We start from the raw sequence: 22,536 nt of genomic DNA on the forward strand, positions 1-22,536 counted from the left end.
AAGCACATGGCACAACCAGTGACAATAGAAAGGTACGTTTTACTCTATTCATTATTTATATTATTTGAGAGAGCAATGTAGTGCGTAAAACAGACACGCGCTGATAATGACGGCTGATCATTTATCCGTTCAGTCAGTGTAAGTGTTAGCTATACACGTTCATTCCCGTGCATTCAGCAGCCAGCGCCCGTCTGTCTCACAGTGTGTCTTATTGGAGCTCACCGCGCGGTGGCACCGTGCGTCAGCCCCCTCCGTGCGCACCACCGTCTCCGATCCGCTGCTCATATGAAGCTCAAGATCTTCAGAGGTTCATACCGACGGGTCGGTTCCAGCGCGACACACACCGACCGCAGTTTGATGTTCTACGCTTTCTGTTTCCAACACGCATAGCATGGTTCGTTTGGACCAAGCGGCACCGTGGCGTACTAAGGGACTTGGAAAGTTACTTATGCCGAATGAAGCTTGTTCTGCGTCTGGGTGGACTCTGTGAACGGGAGGTTCGTCACTCGTGTTGGAAATAACGAGCTGCAAAGCAAAACTATAACTTTTGGTTTATCGGGAAGACGTTAGTTTTTTTTGCATGAATTCGTAAATGTGACTAAACGACTAATACGCTGGGCGCAGTTACAGTTCTTCAACTAAACGTGCTTGCGCGCAGGATTGGGAATATACTCGTTGATAAAACATTTGTTGAATGAAACGCCAGTAGCTGCAGGAGAGAACAGGCATTGGACGTAACATAAAAAGTCACTGAGTTATCACTGAGAAAACAAACCCCTTGCAACGGAGTGCGTACAGCTTCTCTTGCTCAAAGTTTTCGCATTTTTTAAAATCTTTACAAACTCGGACCTCCAAGGGAGTTCAGAAATATTAGAGTCGCACACATTAATGTGCCATATGGCTGAAGTATCAGTCTTTAATTGAGTCGCACAACACCTCGCCTAATCGCGCAGGACGCGCCAGAAACCGCAAACGCTCCAGAATATTACGCACCGTACAACGCGCACAACTGTGGAGCAACATGTACCCGGCGTGCCGGACAAACCTGTTCAATATCTCTCCATCTGCTCTCCTGGCAATGTTTGGGAATTCGGGGAAACCGAGGAGGAGACCTTGTTGGATTGTTATGTTGCTGTCGGTGGTCATTCAGATGGCATCAGCGCAAGGTATGGGGGCTTATTTAAGTACTCTCTGGAAACCAAGATTGACTTTGTTAGTCTTGACTAGCAATGAACTGTCTTAAGGGACCACTAAACGCTTAGTGAGACCGGGACAATATAGTATAGCATGCGCTTGGAGTTTATAACAATTTGGTTTTGAATAATTACAGTTTAATGAAAAATAATGCAAGACGGAATACATTTATTTATTATTAAAAACAGAGCGCTTATAAATCCCTTGCGCGTGGTACTGTCTTTTGGGAATAAAAATGGGAACATTTGTACATTTAGTCTTCAGGCATAAGTAATAAATAATTTTCCTCTTCTTTTCCTACATGGGGGTACGTCTCTCTCCCACACGCACACACACTCCACATACTTTCGCAGTCACCAATCTATATCCGTATTAGACTATGAGAAATAGCCTGCATCGAAGTGTAAGTTCAGACCTCACGCAGCCAGTGCGTTATTGCGCGCACCAGGTTATTATACACGACATGGCTACGAAATTAGGCAAAGCAATTCAATGAAGCCTGTGGATTAACCATCAAAATTAATGAACTCCTTGTTTTATTACTACACCTACACTCTAAAAAAAAGCCGTAAAAATAGGGCACAATATACTGTATTAATATGAAGGAATTTTCCGTGTTCATTTTTACAGTTGTTTTACCTGTATTTTACATTTTGCACTGCATTCATTTGCATTTTAGCATTAATGGAAATGTCCGTAAAATAAAGGAAAATGTACTGGTAATTTTCTGCCAGTACTTTATCTGTTTTTTTACGGGATTTTTTTTTACAGTGTAGCTGGAGAGCTCTGGTACAGAGAACTTTCCAAAGCTTGCAGTGATTTTCTTGCTCATAAAACTGTGTCAGATGCATGCTCATCCAGCGTGGATTATCAGACTGCTCACTGCCTCTTATGTGAGAAGTAATGAGGGGATGATTAAGTATTTGTTAATTAATCAGACTGGGGGCTCAAAAATGGGAGCTTGGCACATTTACCAACGTAACATTTCTGAATGTATCTTTTTCCCCAACAATAAGGACCATGAGATGTTTTACCAATGCCGTGGGCACATGTGCACCGTAGATGCATGTCATTAAGGATAGAAAGTATCCCCTCCAGTTGCTCAGCGTGTGTAGTACAAGGCATTTTAACTGGCCACTTGTGGTAATTTGCCTCTCTTCTCAGCTGATAGCCTCAAGCAGAGAAAATTGTTTTCGCTGAAATTTTCCAGACAGCAGGCGAGCAACACAACAGTCACTTTTGTGCTTTCTGACCAACAAGGGATTGAAGCACTATGCTTGAATGCTCTGCATTGGGCAAACGCATTCGCAGTCACATTTTCTAATATCTTCCCATGCAACATATTTTCCCCGTTGCAATGCAATGCATTTAATACGTATGGCTACCCAACTTTCTTTAACACGTCTGTGGCTTTCAGTTTCTTCTGCTTGCAGCGTAGCTGGGATGCATAGGCAGGTAGTTGTTATGCAAGCCCAGGTGGGAGTGTTAGGAATGCATGAGAGCTGCAAACTCTAAGCCCTAGATCGGAAAATAGGCTATTCTGTAATGCTGGCTGGAGAGGAGAGCACGGCATACAAGGATGTGCCATATATCCATCATTCATGAGTGTATGCAGCAGTCTAACCTGACATTTACAATAGAGCCATAAATTACACATTGCAAGGATTAGGGCACCGGTGTGTGCATGAGTGTGTGGAGTAAAAGAGAGGCAGGTGTGACACCGAGATTCTTTAAGGCACCAAATGTTTGTGGCGTCAGTGGATTCGTTCTCCACTTAATAAATCGTCTCGCTGGTGCTCTGAGACGCTCCTGGGGTTTGGCGCGCTCACCTTAACCTGATTCAAACAGATTCCCACCACATGGCTTATTATCACGCTCTCCGAATCTTGGCAGGGTTTTAATGAAAAACCTATTGAGATGTTTCCACTCAACGGAGGGAATGAAGTAGGGTGTGTATTACCACCAGACAGAACTGTGAGGGCCGTTTGTTCCGATTCCATTGTACAGACGGTATAAAAAAGTGTTTATCAGAGTCTTGATGAAGCGCGTGTTGTTATATTGAACAGCGGGGAAATTATTATTCAAGTAGTTCAAGTATCAGAATTATTGCTTTTACTTACTGTCAGGGATTTAAACAAAGCCCTAGAAGAATGCATAAGTAAGAGACACGTTTTGTTGGCATGAACACAAATATAATACCAGATGTGTTATTCATTTAAGAAGGAGAACGCCACATCTGCAGAGCCTCGCTGAGAGAAGACTAGTGTGCTGTTAGCTGAGGAAAATAAACAGAGGTTATGGGGGTGTATGTGTGATGGGAATGTCATGATTGACATGTGTATCAGTTGTTTAGGTTACATAGATTATCTTGGCTGTCATGACTCATGTTGGGAAATTGTGTGTCTCAGGCATTCTAAACATGAACAGCATTGACTTTGGTGTCTGGTAGAGGAATGCATGGAGTTCTTGGTCACCATTGACAACCATAGTAGGAAAAATGGCAATGGTCGTCAAAAGTGCCCCAGAATTGTTTGCTTTCCTACATTCTTTTAAACATCTTATTTTGTGTTCAACAGAACAAAGAAATGTATAAAGCAACTTTTCCTACTATGGTAGTCAATGGTGGCCACGAACTGTTTGGTTACAAGACAAAAAAGTGCACTGTAGTTCATCTCTCGCTGCTCCGTCTACATGGGGTATGTATGCCAACAGTGATGCTATTAGCATCATGCTAAACTCTGACACATGCTAAACTCATGTTGAAGTCGTTCACTCAGTGTAAAACAAACGTAAATTCCGTTCAACCTGATTCCTTGTCTTACGTTAAAACTGTGGTCATTTCACCTAGGTAAAATGACATTCAACACGACTTCTACTTGTTTTTAAAAATCCAAAATATAAAAAAATGAATAAATCAAGCAATATATGTGATATATATCTGATATCTGCAAATACATATACATCTTTAGAGTAGAATTCACTCATAAGATTTTTTAACTTTTTTATTGAAGTTGCAGCAAAAATCAACCCACTTCTTTTAATCCTACAGACACAAGATAAAGACAATTTATTTTACATTTCAGAAAAAATGAAATAAAGCAATGTTAGTTTCATAAACGGAAAGAATAAAGTTGAAGTATTTTATTGTTATCTTAGACTTTTGTGAGATGAGTACAAAAATGAAAAAGGTAAATTAAGTGACATGTTTAGTTATATTTTATTATTTGTACTTCTTTTCAGTCACAGAGTTATTCAATTTAAGAGTTGTTTGGGAAAGAGAAGTGTAGCGAGGAAGGCGGGGCGAGAGCCGTGGGGCGAGTAAGGCGGGACCGGCGGTCGCACAGCTGACACTCGTTGCCACTTACGCCGCCGGCCCCGCCTTACTCGCCCCACGGCTCTCGCCCCGCCTTCCTCGCTACAAGAAGATTCTGTAATTTAATGCAGCTTGGAGAACTGCATTTAGGGAAATTTGGGGAAATTGTAATGTTCAATCATTTATTCAATGAAAATAAAAAAAGTGTATTGAAGAAAAGTTAATATGGTTTTATATACAGTATACTGTCAATTATAGTTTGTGGATAGAAAATCGGAATCGGCAAAAATCGGAATCGGCAGGTTTCACTTGTAATAAAATCGGAAATCGGAATCGGCAAAGAAAATTGCAATCGGTGCATCTCTAATAATTAGTCTGGACTCTGTGGTCTGTCTATTCTTATGCATCTGAAGTCCGTCACATCACGGCGTAATAGAAAACCCTACTAGCGAATGTCATTCTCTGCTCGGCTGTGGTGTTGAAGTGAAGGTAATGACACATTGATTGGAGGTGGTTGTGATTTGATGATGCTCTTCAACTAAAAGCCTCGACATTGACGCGCTGTATTTTTCCCAGAGTGCCTCGACGACGTAGATATGAAGCACTTCAGGAGAAAATTTTCTGTCAGTTATACCACGTATGTATCTAAACCATAATTGGTTTCTCTTCATGTGACCTCATTTCCAGTGGAGACTTGCCAAGGGCGGCGGAAAGAACCGCAGGCAGAAGGGGTTTAAGATGTTTTTAGTAAAGCACAGATTGTTTTTATACCTTTACTGTCTTTAAGGGAACAGTTCTCCCAAAAATATAAATGATATAATTATTTTCTCACCCAGCAGTTATTTCAAACCGATATACATTTTCTTATTGTGCTGAACACAAAGAAAGATATTGGGAAGGATGCTTGTAACCAAACAGTTCTGGGGCATTATTGACTTCCATAGTAGGAAGAAAAACTACTGTGGTAGTCAGTGGTGCCCCAGAACTGTTCGGTTTCCCACATTCTTAAAAATGCTCAGCTGAACAAAAAACTTTGCTGTAAAAAACTTTGCTGTAATTTCGCAGCAGGTTTGCCAGAAATTTACTGTAAATTTAATCTACAATTTTGTTTAAAGCATAAACTTACCTAGTTTATATATTTTTCTTTCATAAAACAAGACTAAATATCTTGGGTCACTTTTCTTGTTATGCAAATGTGTCGTAATTTAAGAAGTTTTAAATATTTTTACAGAAAACAAGAGAAAAATGCTGAGAAAGAATGTCATTTTTTGCAGGTGTTGCTGTGCTAATGCCAGACTCTTCTTGCTCATTTTAAAATCTCAGAAGTCAACGTGTTTTAATTTTGACAGTACTAATTGGAAAGTATATTAAGTAGTAATTAAATCTACAGTAAGTTACTGGCAAACTTGCTGCAAAAACTACAGCAAAGTTTTACAGTGTGCGTTTTAAGAGACTTGTTATTCAAATATTTATTCAAAAGATGGTTTTCTATGCATCTACAGTTGTCCACTGATCTTAGAACAGCTCTTGAGACAAGATTAGACTCAATAAATAAAGATCACACCAGGGTATTTTAAGCTTAGAGGTACATTTGCAGTTGTTTTTTTAACTCAAGATTGACAGATTGATTCACAGTGTCCAAGAGCCCGACCTTGGCGACTTCAATGCCCAGCTAAATATCCTTTTAAGTTGCCTTCTATTGGCACTTACTGTAGGAAACCGCTCTGCATGAACAGACTTATTGAGTCCTCTTTACTTTTTTATAAAGATCCCCTCTGGCTCTCGACTCACCTCAGAATCCAGGGATGGAGGGGAGGAACCGTATCGATCCAATGTCTTCCTTTTTTCACTCCGCTAGGATAAACAGGGCAGGTGTGAAGCTCACCCCTACCCCTCCTTGTTGGGTCAGTCTGGGTCTACAGGGGGGCATGGCTTTCTTCGGACATACGGTTGCCATGGGCGATGCCTCTGGCCATTTCCGTGCCCGAATACCAATTGAACATAGTTGGCTGTGTGGATTCTTTATTGTGTATCAATGGCTCGCATGTGAATTGAAATGTACGCGGCACGTTTGGAACATGTTGGGCTGTGTTCCAGTGATAGACTTGTCTGTGTTATGAGGTATACATGCGCTACTTTATTTCAAAAAGCACTTTTTAAATGCTTTTTTACATAATGCTTTGCCTTTGTTTTCAGGCGCATCAAATGTTAACAAATGGTGGACGGGGTAGTTTCTCTCTGAGGTTTTCCTGTTGTTTGTTAATGCAACATTTTATTAACAAAAGTTAATATTTGTGTTTTGGATTAGCATTGGTTGAACAGACGTACACTAGTTACCTGATGTTATCGCCACAGATTTGTAAACTTTTTAAATTCAAATTTTCAATGTATTTTTATTTATGTATCATTTGTTTCAAAGCAGCTTAAAAAAGAAGATAATTCTTAAGTGTATATAGTACAAACGGAGAAGAATGCAATATTGCAAAAAAATGAGGACCACCCTAAAAAAAGCAAAGTTACAGAATTTAAACTTATAGTTCGTGTTGTTTTTCTGCAGTTTTTGGGCTTCTTAAAGGAATAGTTCACCTTTAAAATGACAATTCTGTCATCATTTACTCACCCTGTTGTCATTTTAAACCTGTGTGGTTTTCTTTCTTATGCGAAACACAAAGGATATTTTGAAAAATGATGGTAACACAATACCATTGGTCCCCATAGACTTCTATTGTATGGACACAAAACCAATGCAAGTCAATGGGGACCAACGGATTCAAAATACTTCTTTTTTGTTCTGCGGAAGAAAGAAATTTGCACAGGTTTAAAATACAAGAGGGTGTGTCAATAATGACAGCATTTCATTTTGAAAGTGATCTATCCCTTTAATAGTTTTATAAAATTATTATTGTGTTGACCCGTCATAGGCTTTTGCTGTGATGCTTAACCACTTTTGCTACAAAAAAAAAACATATTCTAGCTCAGTTATAGCATCAGAAAATGTCAGAGAGCAGAATATCGAGTCTTGAGGGGATGGCTTGTTCTGGTGTACAGTGCTTTACAGTTTCCCTGTGGAGCTTAATGACACACTGTGTCTCAACAAACCTTGAGAAACATAATAGAGTCCACAGAGAAGTCCTCACTGAAACCTTTGAGAATTGGGTACTGTATACAAAGCACCTGTGTGACGGTATTTTGGGCTCTTGGCGATGAGGTCTGAAAATATTCAATGTCTAAACCTTTGGGAGAGAATGAAATTGGAAATGAAATGCCACAGTTTTTTTTCACGCTAATCAGATAATGAAATGTGTTGACTAAATCACGCTCAGTTTAATATATCTGCCTACATTTATGATTTCTCCCCCTTCTGCTCTTTTCAACCGATGTGTTCATATTATGATGAGACACGTTAATCCTTCACTCTCGCTGTGAAAAGAAGCGACGGTTAAACGCTCGGACAAATCCATCTGTAAATGGAGCCCCTTGGACTCGTGCGTGCCAACAAATGCAGACAAACGCGCTCACACACACCGACGCACTCCCGAATACTAAGTTCAGGGACTGTGCCAGGGCGGCATTTAGCCAAGGTGCATGCTTTAAATGCTCGATGTGAGCGCACAGAAGCAGGCGTTATGCCTTCTCTGTCTGTGGAGTCACAGCCGCTGAAGAACAGACTATGAGATGTCACTGCGGACAGACTTCTGGTGTGACACAGTTCCATCTCACACGTACATTTTTGGTGTGTTTTGCCGTTGCGGGTTTCACAAACTCTCAAGAAAGTGTGTGGTTGCTTAGGACCTGTTATTTACAACTGTGTTGTTTAAAGGTCCAGTGTATGAAAAGTAGCGCCATCTAGCAGTGAGGTTGCAAAGTGCAACCAGTGGCTCAGTCCACCCTTCCCTTCGAACTGAGATTTCATCACGTTTTTGCTTCTTTGCCGAAGGAGATAACATAATTACGAAACGCACTCAAAAGCAGTTTGTCATTTTAGGGCTACTGTAGAAACAACATGATAGAAACAGCTCATTCTAAGGTAATAAAAACATAACGCTTCATTATGTAAGGTCTTTATACACCTCTGAACGCATAGTACATAGTACACATATGTATCTCCACCAACGTTTCGGCGCGTTGGACCGCGGCTCATCTTAAATCTGACGACGCATTTATAACATGGTTCGTTAGAAATTATAATGCGTAAAACAGACTGACAAAGTTCAGCTAATGTATGTTTGTCGATGGATACACATTTAATACCTACAACAAATCAAATAACGTAGACAAATTTCAATAGGATTGACGTATGTTTAATATGACCAGTCATTTATGCTTTCATCACCCGAGTGTTGTGAGCGCGCGAGTGCAGGTGAGACCTGAACATGCACGTGTTGCTGTTTAAACTACACTCATTCAAGTCTTGCCAATTTAAACATTTAAGTGTAAGAAAACTCGCTTGCGCGCTGTGAGAAGATCCGAAGCGCGCATAAGGAAAGTCTCAGACATGGTGCAAATATTGAGTTGTCTTTGAAGCGCTTAAACGGACAAATTCACACACGAAGTAGGTCAACATGCCCCTCTTGTCGAGTATCTTAACAAACATAGTCGGTTATGTCTACAGACAAAACAAACGAAAAACAACGCATGTGTACAGTATCAGTGTACTGGATCTGTTTCATTCCTCTTAAAGCGACAGCAGCATATTCCTGCTGTCTGTTTAAAGTCAAGGAAACCACTCACTGCTTGTGACTCAATAGCTTCTGTAACTTCAATTATGATTCGTCTTTATTTAATTTGTACATATGCAATGTTATGTTTTATTTGATTACTTTAATCCATTTCTACCTTAAAAGGTATACACTATCTTATTTTATTTTCTGCTGTGTTCTGTTGTTTTAATGGTGCCGTTACTCGATTATTTGTTCTTATTTTTATTTGTCAGTAGTCCCTTTTCCCAGAACATAGCACAAACAGAACCGAAACCGTGACCCTCAAACCGTGACACAAACCCAACCATGAGTGATTTGAACCGTTACACCCCTAATTTCTGTTAATAGATCCTCCAAAAAAATTAGACACAGTACCTATAAAGATACTATCTTTTGTGTTGAGAAAAAGTCAAACAGGTTTGGAATGGCCTGGATGTTTACCAAGGCGAAAAAATGTGTAGAGCATTCTTCAGAATCAAGAAAAAGCTTAGAACAACTTTTGTGAACAGAATCTTTTTGCTTCAGTTTTTCATATATGTTTGTGTATATTTTTTCTGTCGTGTGTAGGAATCCAGGTGTCCAGGGTTAAATTACTGTATACACAATTTTAAGAAATGATCCTAACCATGACAAAGAGAATAGATTTGAATTGAATTTCAATGTAATTTAAAATGTCAATTCCACCACAAAAATGTATCATTATAATATATTAAAAAAAACATAATGCATATTTTATACATAACACATCATTTTGCCTGAGGTTAAAAAAAACTAGGGAAAGTGTGAAACGTGTTTTAGAAGCATTCCATGGGTTCACATGGTCCGGACTAGCCGTAGAGACATCCTTAGCGCATAGGTACAGACAGAAAAAGACTGAGACACATCAGTGATAAAAAGAAAAACAGCTAATGATGCTCATAAATTCTGAAGATAGGTTGAGGAAGATGAAAAGAACAGAGGAGCGGGGCCACTCGAGGGTGCCGGTGTCTGGCCGTAATTGATGCAATGCTGCAATTCTCTGTGTTTACTCGCATCTTAACTCAATTGGGCTTATTGTCACTCCAGAGGCCCTCTGTGCTTTATTCGACCAATGTATTCCCACCTTTATTTGCGCTTTTGCAGCAATTGCTCTTTTAAATCGTATTACATAGGTGGACTGCTAGGGGTCACTTTCAAGCTCATGATAAAAGAATTTGTATTGTAATTAATATTGAACCGCTCGCCCGGCTCATATTGCTGTTTGTTGGAAGCACCTGTGTTTGATTCTTTGGATTGTGGTTTATTTTTGGACTAGTGGGCTAGTGCATTGTGGGGTAGATTGTTCCAGGCTTGCTGTAGGTCTACACCATTGGCCGTATGGAAATCCACTCAGAGAGGTCAGACAGTTGCTTCACGGTTTCAGTCTCGGGGTCGATGTGACAAACGGTTTGCATAGTGACCATTCTAGAGTTGTGACTAGTTGTGTGTGAGTGTTGGTTTACATTTGAATCATTCATTCTTTGATGGAATTTCATTTGGCTTTAAAATCTTTGAAAGGGAACGTTAGTAGGCGCACGGCCGCACATTAACCATCTCCGCTGTGGGAGCGTTACGCTCTGAAATGTTGAGTTAACGTTAGTGCGTCTGCCTGCTGTGGATTCTTTGAAGTCATGGGTTCCTTCTGAATGATGTCAGACCTGGCTTGGATCAAGGCAGGAGGGCGGAGAGACCTTATAGGGAATGGCATTTCAGCACGTGTGATAACAGTGACAAGAACAGCCACGGTATCTGATGCTATCTCCCCACCCGAGCGTTTCAGCCTGGAAAGCTTTTTGCTGCCCCCCTCTCACCCTGCCCACATCTTTGGCTCCTGCAGTCAGTTGTCAGATCCTTTTGAATTGCCCAAGCAGAACCACACCTGGATATTACGATACGGCTGATCTGAGATCAGCTCTTCTGTGTCCTGGTGTTTAATAGAGAGAACACTGATGTAAGATGTTAGAAAATATAAAGTGCGAATTAGATCTCCAAAATCGTGTTATCTAGTTCTCCATCTGTGAACTGATGATTTGAGAGGAACCCAGAAATCAGTTTTGATCAAATGAGCATACATTGTAACATCAACTTTATCACATTAAGATGCCAAGGACATCATTTGTTGTTTTGTTATGTGAGAAACATGTAAATAGCTTACTTTCATTCAAAGCTACATAGAAAATTTGTACGTATTTCCTAAAAGAAGTTTGCGTACCTTTGGGAATCAATACAGGGACATCAGTTTGTTTGTAGCCTTTTGTAATAAATGCGCCCATCAATTGTCCTAGTGTAAAAAGCTGGATCTTAAAGGGATTGTTCAACCAAAAATGAACATTCTGTCATGCTTTCACTCTCTTGTCATTTCAAACTTGTTTGACTTTCTTTCTTCTGCTGAACACAAAAGAAGATATTTCGAAGAATGTCGGTAACCGAATGACGGCGGTACCCATTGACTTGCATTGGTTTTGTGTCTATACAATAGAAGTGAATGGGTACCGCCATTGTTCGGTTACATTCTTCAGAATATCTTTTGTGTTCTGCAGAAAAAGAACCAGAAACCAGAAAAACCTGGAAGATTTATTATATGAAAAAAAGGTGAAGTGAAATAGTTGAATTGTTAAATCAAGTATTTCGTCATGTATCTGTTATGTGAACTAATTTATTCTTGTCAGTGTAAGCAAAAAGCAATTTTTATGATCTTGCTATATTTTTAATATTTGTCTTATTCATATTTTAGAGTTTTTATTTATAAACATCCCACAGATGTAGTATAGCTGACTCAACTAGTCTGTTGGAAACAGCATAAAAACCTTTTTAAATCACAGCATTTGTTAGTGTGTCAAGCTGATCTTTTCAGTGGGTTACACAATGAAAAATGTTTTTTAATAAGACGACCGTTCAAAACCCTGTATGTTTACAGTACTGCCCCCTTAAACCTTTATTCTTGAGCGACAAAAGAAGCAATGCAGAACCGTGTTGCTCACATTATTAAAGGGGTCATATGACACGGCTAAAACAAATATTGTGGTTTGTTTTAGATGTAATGCTATGTGTATACACGATTTAAGGTCCGAAACGCTGTACAGTATTTTCCACATACCGTGCATGTTTGTATCTCCTCTTTGCCCCGCCTCTCTGAAATGCCCAGATCTTTTACAAAGCTCATGGCTCTGAAAAGCGAGGTGTGCTATGATTGGCCAGTTATCCAGTGCGTAGTGATTGGTCGAATACTGCAAGCATGTGATGGAAATGTAACGGCTCTTACCATATTTGGAACATCAGGTTCCTAAGCAATTGTACTGTACTACGACCACCTTACTTGAGTATACATTTGGGCGGTCTTAGTCAAATCAAACCACGAACTGACGTAGATTTGAGGGGGTGTGGTTACACGAGGCATTTCAGGCAGGTCTGGGTGAGCATTCGCTATTAGATAGAATGCATATTTTGTTCCGACACCTTCATTTTTGCAATTTTACATGTCTAATACATGCATGGGCAACTTATAACGCACCAAAGACACAGAAAAACACATATTCGCGCCATTTGACCCCTTTAATAATACCCGACAGAATAGTAAAGCTCATGCAACCACCCGTTCAAGCACTACTCCGCGCATGATCCCCGGCAAACCCGAGCCTCCGCGAAAATACAGAAGCCGTGACTCTTTTTTAAGTCTTTAATGCAGTAAATGGGACAAACGTGCCTCAGAGAGCGTCACACTTGAGAAGTCATTCAGTGTGTAATAGTCAGCCGAATCCCAGACCTTTTAAAGTACAATTATGCAAAGCGAGAAGACGGTGCGAGGCGCTTTTGGGGTTGTTTACCAAAGTCAGACAGTGCACGGAGGAGAGGTAATGAGCACGGACTGGCGTGCGACGCGTTGTTCACGAGGCCTTTATGCCTCAGATTCTGAAGCAGTGAGCTGTGCGCTCGGAATGGAAATGCAATCAGATCGGCCAATGCTTAAGAAACCACCCATGAGCCCTGTAATTGCCGCTTCCCCAGGGTGCGTATGTGTGTGTTTGTAAGCCAAAAAAGGCCAGCGGTCTCAGAATTCTTGTGAATAATTGGACCTGTAACTGCTTTTGTGACTCTTGTATGGTGCCACATACTGTATTCCCTCAGGCGTTAATGATTTCGTTGCGAGCTGCGTGCCACACGGCCAAAACGCAGGGGGTGAGTTGGCGGGGGTGCGGAGACGAGATCTTCCATAGCTTATCCAAGCGCTACATGTAATGAGCTGTGTGTGAGACGTATGAAATGTGAGTTTGCATGTTTCAGATTGACTTGTTTCATGATGTTAAATGTGCCATTGTATTGATAAAGACGTCACATTGTGAAAACTTGTGGAAAAAAAATATTTGTAAATTTCTTTGTACATTTTGAAGAATGTAGGAAAGCAAACAGTTTGGGGGCACTTTTGACTACCATTATCATTTTTCCTACTATGGTAGTCAGTGGTGGCCAAAATCTGTTTGGTTACAATCATTCTTTCAAATATCTTTCTTCGTGTTCATCAGAACAAAGACATTTATACAGATTTGAAACAACTCGAGGGTGACTAAATGATGACAGTATGGTTTTTTTTGGGAGTGAACTGTTCCTTTAATGCACAACTAACACGAACAACTGTAATGGCATTAACTTACATTAAGATAAGATAGTAAATGTAAATAATAATAAACGTTTTTTGGGGGGGTGAACTGTTCCTTTAACATACTAAAAATATTGTTTTTTGTGGTGACTCAAAACTTCTTTAGATCTTCTTAAGTTTATCCTAAGAAGTATTAAACACTTTTTTTTGTAAAGTAAGTACAAAATTAGTGAGTAAAAGTAGTCCACTATTTTTAAGTGTCTTATAGTGCATTTTTTTCACCTGTGAAGCTCCAAAAAGAGCGTACGTACGTCCATTCTTAAAGTTTTCCAATGATTGCTTGTGGTGTCTCGTGGCGAAACACGCATATGAAAACGTATTTTTGGGTGAACTATTCCTTTAAATTAAATATTTCGGTGAAACAACACTGCAGACATTCGGTTTCACACTTCATTAAAACAAAGATTATATTCGAATACAGTTTGAGATAGAATATAACATAACATTTTCTAATCTAACTTTGTTGTGCGTGCACATGCGTGACAGTTGGCATATGGTGCTCAACGCTCTCTCCGTGAAGATGCTATCTCTCCCAGTCCACAGAGGAGCTGAATCAATCAATGCCAGAGAGCAGAAGTCATTCGCCAGAGGAAGTCTAGACCCCTGATCAATTCCCGCAGATACCCGCCCTTGGCTTCCGGAACTCTCCGACTAATCTCTCGGCCCCTTTGAGAGCTTATTTACCCGTGCGTCATTGAAAATAATAAAACACGTTCCTTTCTGGATTAATCAACTGTAACCATATGCTCCCTATGAAATTACAGTGTAATTTGGACCACGGAAAACAGCTGTTGCCATTTTGAAAGAACAGGGCTGTGGAAGTATAATTGCCCTAACTTTGATTTGTCGGGTGCTTCACTTTGATAAGCGAATGCATTTGTGTATTTCACACGCTAGCAGATGGGGACCAGAAACAGCGTTTTGGCCATAAGCAAGCTGGCGTTTTCATCACCCCTGCGAGTGCATTCGGATGACCAACAGCTTCACACCTATTGTGGTAATGCTTATCTATATTTTTTGGGTTGTCTTGCCAACCTGGTGATTATCTCTTGAATTCCTCTGTTAATCTGATGAAGGTATGCAGCGCTCCATAGGTTGTCACGCAATCGTTTTCTCTAATCCTTCGGGGAATTGAGGCGGCTTTCTCTCCAATCGTTTTCACATGGCGAGGAATCAGGATTTCGGTAGCGTTTACAGGCTTGCAGTCTCACCTAAAAATTTTAATTCTGTCATTATTTATTCAACCTCATGTGATTTAAAATCTGTATACGACTCTTTCATCTGTGGAACACAAAAGAAGATCTTTTGAGAGATGTCTCAGTGGTTTTGTGTCCATACAATGGAAGTCAATGAGGTCCAGTGTTGTTTGGTTACCATCGTTCTTCAAAAAATCTTTTGTGTTCTGCAGATGAAGAAAGTCATAACAGGTTTGACATTTCTTGAAAGGATTTTGGAAATATTTTCGGGTTTTTTAGGCTGCTAAAAGACAAGCATTTGCCGTGCTTTATAGAAACGCAAATGTCATGATCCCAGGGAACACACATACTGACAAAAATAAAAAATGTATTGGAAGTCACTTTGGATAAAAGCGTCTGCCAAATGCGTAAATGTAAGTCGCAAACATCCATTCAATATATTTTCTAACCAGAAATAAATTCTTTATACTTATTTACTTAGCTTTATGTATTTATTCAATGACAATATTGAGATTCTTGTCTCTATAGTTAGACTTTTGACCTCAGTGTTTAAAAGCTCATTCACACTTGTGAGAATTGAGCAAAGACAGTCCAAACTGACATTTCATTTATTAATGCCGACTAGCTATAGCACTGTATAGTATATACTTTCTCCATGTAGCTCCACTTGAAGAGGGTTAAGTTCAAATCTCTCTTTTTATTTTCCTAGAAGTCATTGTTTGAGTGAAGGTTGATTCACAAAGGTCTCTCTGGTGGGGATTTTGTCAAATACACTTTAGATTACTTCTTTCTATAACTCTTTGTTGTAAAGATGAGAGCCGATTTCTCCCACGCATCCTTTATGAAGAACCCACGGCATCAAAAATCGACTCGAGTTCAGCACACGCCACTTTCATCCACCTCTTCCTTATACACTAGCCTCTGGTCAAACTCTATGTTATGTGCTGTAGCAGGCGGTTTCCTCTCAAAGAAATAATCAAAAAAAGTTCAAAAGATCTGCTCTAACAAGACTCGGCTTCTCCCAAACTGGGATGTTCTCTTCGGCTGTTCTGAGAGGCAGTTTCTGGGCGATATTTTTATGACGGATATTGAATGACCGGGATCTTCAAACACATCCGGTGTGATGCTTCCTGAGATGTTCCTTCAGTTGAGTTTAAATGCGATATCAGTGACAAAATCTATAAACTGTACTACACTTTCATGAACTTGAGCTTTTACTCTTATACTGTAATACTGCAGTAGTTGTGGGATTCATGACCGGAGAAGAGTTTTTTCCGTCTCGGTAGCTAAAATGTTTGTTCGTAGTCTTTTAAACCGGTGGAATTAAAATAAATCAGGATGAAGTGAGCAATTAAATTCAGTATAAATGGGAGACGTTTTATCTTGAATTTTACTGGAAGTTGCAACCAAGTGAAATATAGAGTAATTGTGGGCAACAGCAGTGAAATAATGGTAATAGTTTTAACATACTGTGTCTTAACCTGATATACGCGTAGCAAGAAAAATCACAAATAAACAAATTAAATTTGTGTCTAGACAACATAGAGATTAAAAGAAAAACTAATCGAGCCTTCGCTGAAGTTTTTGTTTAATTCATTATTTATATTATTCATATCTCAACAATTGTCTACTTAGCATTTTTTATATTTATATTTATAGACGGTGTCACTGGACGCACGCGCCTAGCCCGAAGTTAACTTCCGGTCTGTATTTGCCTGGAATATAACCATTTATTTTATGTGTAATTAATATTAATATAATTTAGATGAATATTTTATTGTACATCAATAATTTAAACAATATGTTTATATTAAATATTATATATTTATATAAATATACCTGTATATTTAAATCTATTTAGTTCACCCAAAAATATATAAAATAAAAATGGTCACCCTCATCTCATTTAAAACCTGTATATGACTTTCTTCTGTGGAGCACAAAAGAAGATATTCAGAGTAATGTCTCTGTAGTTTTGTGGTTATACAGTGGAAGTCAATAGGGACCAATTTCGTTTGGTTGTTCGGACAGAAAGTCATCCAGGTTTGGAATGACATGAGGATGATTAATTATTTTTGGGTCAACTATACATTTTAGCCTAGTAAGCTATGAAAGGTTAGACACTGAACAATACATTTTATAATATTTGCCAGAAATATCTGGTCCAAAAATTGACCCAGTGTCCTGTAATCATTCTGATTGGCTCTTCGCTCAGACGTGCAGTGGCGTGGCAGTCCTCCATCCATCTTGATTTGTCGATAGCTACATTTTTAATTACACCTGAGTGCTGTCAGCCCTCCACAATGAATGTGGGGTGATGGGGGGTGATCGATCTGCTCCTTCTAATTGATTCATTACTTCAGCGATGAGCAATCTCTGCTCTCCTTTAACATCCCGTGTCACGTCTGTCTGCGAAACAAGGGCCAAATACCGAAGCACCTGTCTGTATTTAGAGCCTGGGTGAAAATACCTTGTTTTACAGTGTTTTTTGGCAGCACTGTGAGTAGTTTGGTCGGAAATGAATTCTGGGATGGAATGACCATACGTCACTCTTGTGATTATATGTCAGTTACGGTGGGTGCAGATAGTGAGGGCAACAGCCAGTGACTTTAATTCCTGCGGCCGTTTATCAGTCTCTAACAGCCATTTTGCCACCGATTCGGAAATGGAGGAGAGGATATATGTTTGTTATTAAACAGAAAACAGCACCTTGACCAGTTCTTCGGTTTTCAGGTCTATAAAGCATAAAAGAACAGGCTAATAGAAACAGGAGCTCTGCAGCCGCCTGTTGTATCTGGAAAGATACATGCTGTGATTTTGTTGAGGAAGGTATGTGGAGGTGATGTGCATAAATTCTTTGGTTTCACAAGATTTTCGTTTATCCATATTTAATTTGCAGGGTACTGCAAGGCCAGATAAGAGTTGACCAAATAAGAAAAAAAAAAATTATTTGCTTCGTTTATATTTGTTACTGAGGTAAACGAGATAGAAATATCACAAAAGTCTCCATCAGAGTTTAAAAGAGATTTCAACAATGTCAATTAAAGTGTTCAATAAACACTAATTGACGACTTCAATTCAAACTTAAACATCTCATCAAATTCACTTCAATCCAGATTATTTTACCTTTACAGCTCCATACTCTTCGTGTGTTTTAACAATTTTCGTTTCATTTATAGGTCTCGTTTCTTCCTATTTTGATTGTGGAAATATCCGAGAATAAGCTGATGTACTTAAATGAAACACATCTGAGAACTCTGAGAAGCATTACCATTTTTCTCTGGGTGTGTGTGCGTATGTATATGAAATGAATAAAGCAAACTGCAGCTGTACTTGACAGCCAGCGATCCACTTGCATTTTCGTTGTATGCAAAGCAGCTGTTTTGACACGATAATAATAGCTCATTTTGTATTCTGTGAGAAATATCACAGATTGAGTGACATTAGGGTGGGTGAATGATAACAGAATGTACCATTTAAAACATGAATTAATGATTTTTCTGCCACAGCGTGCCTTGATCAAACTTCACTGTCAAAGATATGTATTTTTTTGTTTGCTTTTATTACAAATGTATTGCAAATTTATGGGATCAGAATTGTTGCAATATTCTGAATAAATAAACTATGATCCGCAAATAAATATAGAGAGTTTCACAAACATTTTTTAAATCCACATATGCACAAAAAGCGAACCATAAATATATGTTAGAAGTTCCACAAAAAGAAATGGAAATCACAAATAAATACAATGAGATTTGCAAATAAAAAATATTTACAAATTTATTTCAATGGCATTTATTTGTAGATCACTTTCTGCACATTTGTGGATCGCTTTCTGCACATTTGTGGATCGCTTTCTGTGCATTTGTGGATCACTTTCTGCACATTTGTGGATCGCTTTCTGCACATTTGTGGATCGCTTTCTGTGCATTTGTGGATCGCTTTCTGTGCATTTGTGAATCGCTGCACGCATTTGTGGATCAGTACGCGCATTTGTGATTGGCTCTCTGTGCATTTGTGGATTTTGAAACATTTCTAACATCAAGACGTGCGCACAATCCACAAATAGGTGGACTCCGCCCACTTATCTACGCAAGTCCATACACGCTGTTATCAAGTCATAAACATTTCAGTCGTTTGTTACTAACATACGGACAATGCATATAAACACAAACAATCATTACTGAGTAGTATAAAGAAGAGGCCATTCACATTTCTTAGTATATCTCGCATTTTAGACCGCCACTAGCCGCCATGTTAGCTCCCTGAATCTTAGTGCAGAACAAAACGTGATTGGCTGAAGTTAGAACGTGCCCTATTGGACAACGAAAGCGGAAGTTACCCGATTGGCTTGCGTAGATAGTGGGCGGAGTCCACCTATTTGTGGATTGTGCGCGCGTTTTGACGTTAGAAATATTTCAAAATACACAAATGCACAGAGAGCCATCCACAAATGCGTGCACTGATCCACAAATGCGTGCAGCGATTCACAAATGCACAGAAAGCGATCCACAAATGTGCAGAAAGCGATCCACAAATGTGCAGAAAGCGATCCACAAATGTGCAGAAAGTGATCTACAAATAATGCCATTGAAATAAATTTGCAAATATTTTTTATTTGCAAATCTCATTGTATTTATTTGTGAATTCCATTTCTTTTTGTGGAACGTCTAACATATATTCATGGTTCGCTTTTTGTGCATATGTGGATTTAAAAAATGTTTGTGAAACTCTCTATATTTATTTGCGGATCATAGTTATTCAGAATATTGCAACAATTCTGATCCCATACAAATTAAACTGGCTCTAATCCCTGTACAATTAACCCTTTAGTGAACGTTGCATATGGATTTCAATTTCGAGACGTTCCCAAGAAGGGTGGTCTGTCAGAGAGGTAAATTGTGGTAGCAGGTAATTCCTGAAGTATCTACAGGTGATGGTGGTTCTGCACTTGAGATCCATTTATTCGAGTGTTATCGCTTTCAAATGCTCTTTGACAGTCTCTCTAATAGTCTCAACACCACCAGCTGTGCTTGGCGCACGGGCATGGTAATCATTTTGCATGCAGAGCGACGACTGCCTGTCTTGGCCCCACATAGGCATGAGGTGGGTGGGCCTTTTAATAGACATAGTGGTTAGAAGAGAATGGTCATTTTAGAGACCCCGAGAGCTCGAGAGAGAGAAAAAAGTGAGACAAAGAAACAGAAACAGACGGGCCAGATGCTGTACACCTTGAATGTAATGACCTTAGTGCTGCCCATGTGTGACAAGAGGGCTAAATCAGCCTTCATTTTAGAGACCCTCTGCCGCCCCACAATCAGCCACAAAAAAAGGAAACGGAAACGTGAAAGGGGAATTGGAGGGCTCCCCATTGAACACAACACAATAATGGCAAAGTAACCGTTTCTGAGTAAGGTGACAACCTTTCTTAAGCAACGCCTGAGGAACAAAAGGAGCTCGTGAACGAATGTTGATTGGGGTATTTGTGTGTGGATGTGTTTGTGACGTATCTAGCACCACTTGCACGCTTTTGAAAGACTGAATTATCCTCCCCGTCTGCGGAATTATTCAGGTAAACCACTAAATACAAAAGCACAAAGAATGTACGCTGCAAACAAAAGGCTTGTCTTTGCAATCTGCCACGGTGCACAATGACCAAATCTCTCTTTCTTTTGCTTTCTCTCTTTGTGTCTCTCGCTTCTTTAACCAACAGCCGAGCGATGTTCCGCTGTAGTGTAAATGCAAGAGTAATGCCACCTGAGTGATCAGTCAAGCCGAGGAACGGATCATAAATCGATGCCATTAACTCTTTGCGCCTCATTGCCACTGTAAATTGAAATAAACAAGCTTAACCGAACGTCTCTGTTGTCATGTGGGTGACAAATGCGCTGTTTTCTCTTGATATGAGCTGTGAAAAATAACCAGACGCAGATAGGTTTTGGCTTAATTGTGGATCGCTGCAGTCTGTCGCAGTTGCCGGCCGGTGCGGTTTTCGTCCCCTCAGCGCGTTGCTCAGAAACATCTCATCGTGCAGCCTGGCCTTGACCTTTTGACACGCCAGCTGCACAAAGATACTTAAAATAGCAGACGATGATAGACCAAAAGCCTCGTTGAGGACAAAACTGTGATTTTCTGTAAAGGTGGGGGTGGATGTAGAAGTTAAAGTGTTTTGTTAAATAAAAAAAAGATTGTTCTTTGTAATGCTGTGTCTTTTCAGATTTTAGCTTTGTAGTGTGGATCTCTATACTGAATTTAGTCAAAATTGCTTTGTAAACGTGTATAAAATGGCATGAGGATAAACCCAACATTGCATTAAAGCACATGAAAGTATTGAAGTTCACTCACTTCCGGTCGATGGAAACGCATGTTACATTTTACAATGCGAGTCAATTTATTCTATTCAAGTCACAGAGAAAGTGTGTAAAAGTTTGCTGAATAATTATTGTCACCCAGACGTTGCTTGGTAGCCTATATTCATATGTTAAACCTTCACCGATGTAGAGTTTGTTAATCCGTTTCTGCATTCCAGCCAATGAGTTATAGAACATCATGTGCCGTAATTCATATTCATGAGCAAAGTCTTCACTGTAGGGTGGTTTGTAATTTATAGTGCGTAGACACTCCAATAAAAAATGTTCAGAGGTTTATGTGCACCTCAAAGAGGATGTATTGTTAATGATTTATTGTAAGTTTTAGTGACAAAGACCTTTCAATTATGATGCAGAAGAGATCAGTAAGGAAGTTGTTAAATGTTACAAAGGTTTGATTCACTTATTCATTTTTACGCATTCATATTCAAATGTTGCTCGGTAGTGTAATTTTGTAATTATCCGTGAAACTTTATATTTTATATTAAAAGTATCTTTTAGATGTTTTGCTCCGCTTAATACTTGTACAGGTTTTGAAATATTAACCTTATAGTCTTCAACTATAACTGTGCTTCTAACACCGTGTCTTCACCGGACACGGCATGGCGCGATGCGACGCAACAAAAGACAATAGAACGCATTAGAAGCCATTATAATTTGACATTTTGTCCACACTGGATGCGGTGGGACATGACAATCCCATTAAAACAAGCAGTTTGTCGTGTTGCGACACGTCGCGGCAGTGTTAGGTCCTCTTAAAGGCACAAGTCCTCTTAAACAAAACTCTAAGATTTTATTCACAAGTTTATTCACTAGGGATGCTCATTTTGGTTAATTTCCCTAACCGAGAACCGACACTCGTTATCCGAACATTAACCGTTAACGGATAAGATTTTAATAATAAATTGGAATAAAAAAAAATACATGCTGCGTCTCATTTCGAAGGCTGCATCCTCCGGAGGTCGCGTTTGTCCGCCGCATACGCCTTCGCATGCGACATCCGGAGGACACAGACTTCGAAATGAGAACACAGCTACAGTTGACGAGGGTCTGTGACACGTTAAATATACAAACATTTTTTTCACAGATTAAT

The 22,536-nt window shown here is 39.5% G+C and overlaps 1 protein-coding gene across 1 annotated transcript in view; it reads left to right on the forward strand.

Annotated features, from left to right (window-relative positions):
- Positions 1–265: 265 nt before the first annotated feature.
- sdk2b (sidekick cell adhesion molecule 2b) overlaps positions 266–22,536 on the forward strand; it is a 267,423-nt gene continuing 245,152 nt past the window's right edge. The window contains 1 exon segment of the mRNA XM_057358318.1: positions 266–1,166. Within this exon segment, the coding sequence (XP_057214301.1) occupies positions 1,022–1,166 (145 nt within the window). The 5' untranslated portion in view covers positions 266–1,021.

Source organism: Triplophysa rosa, linkage group LG18 (assembly GCF_024868665.1).
Source record: "Triplophysa rosa linkage group LG18, Trosa_1v2, whole genome shotgun sequence".
Taxonomy (NCBI): Eukaryota; Metazoa; Chordata; class Actinopteri; order Cypriniformes; family Nemacheilidae; genus Triplophysa; species Triplophysa rosa.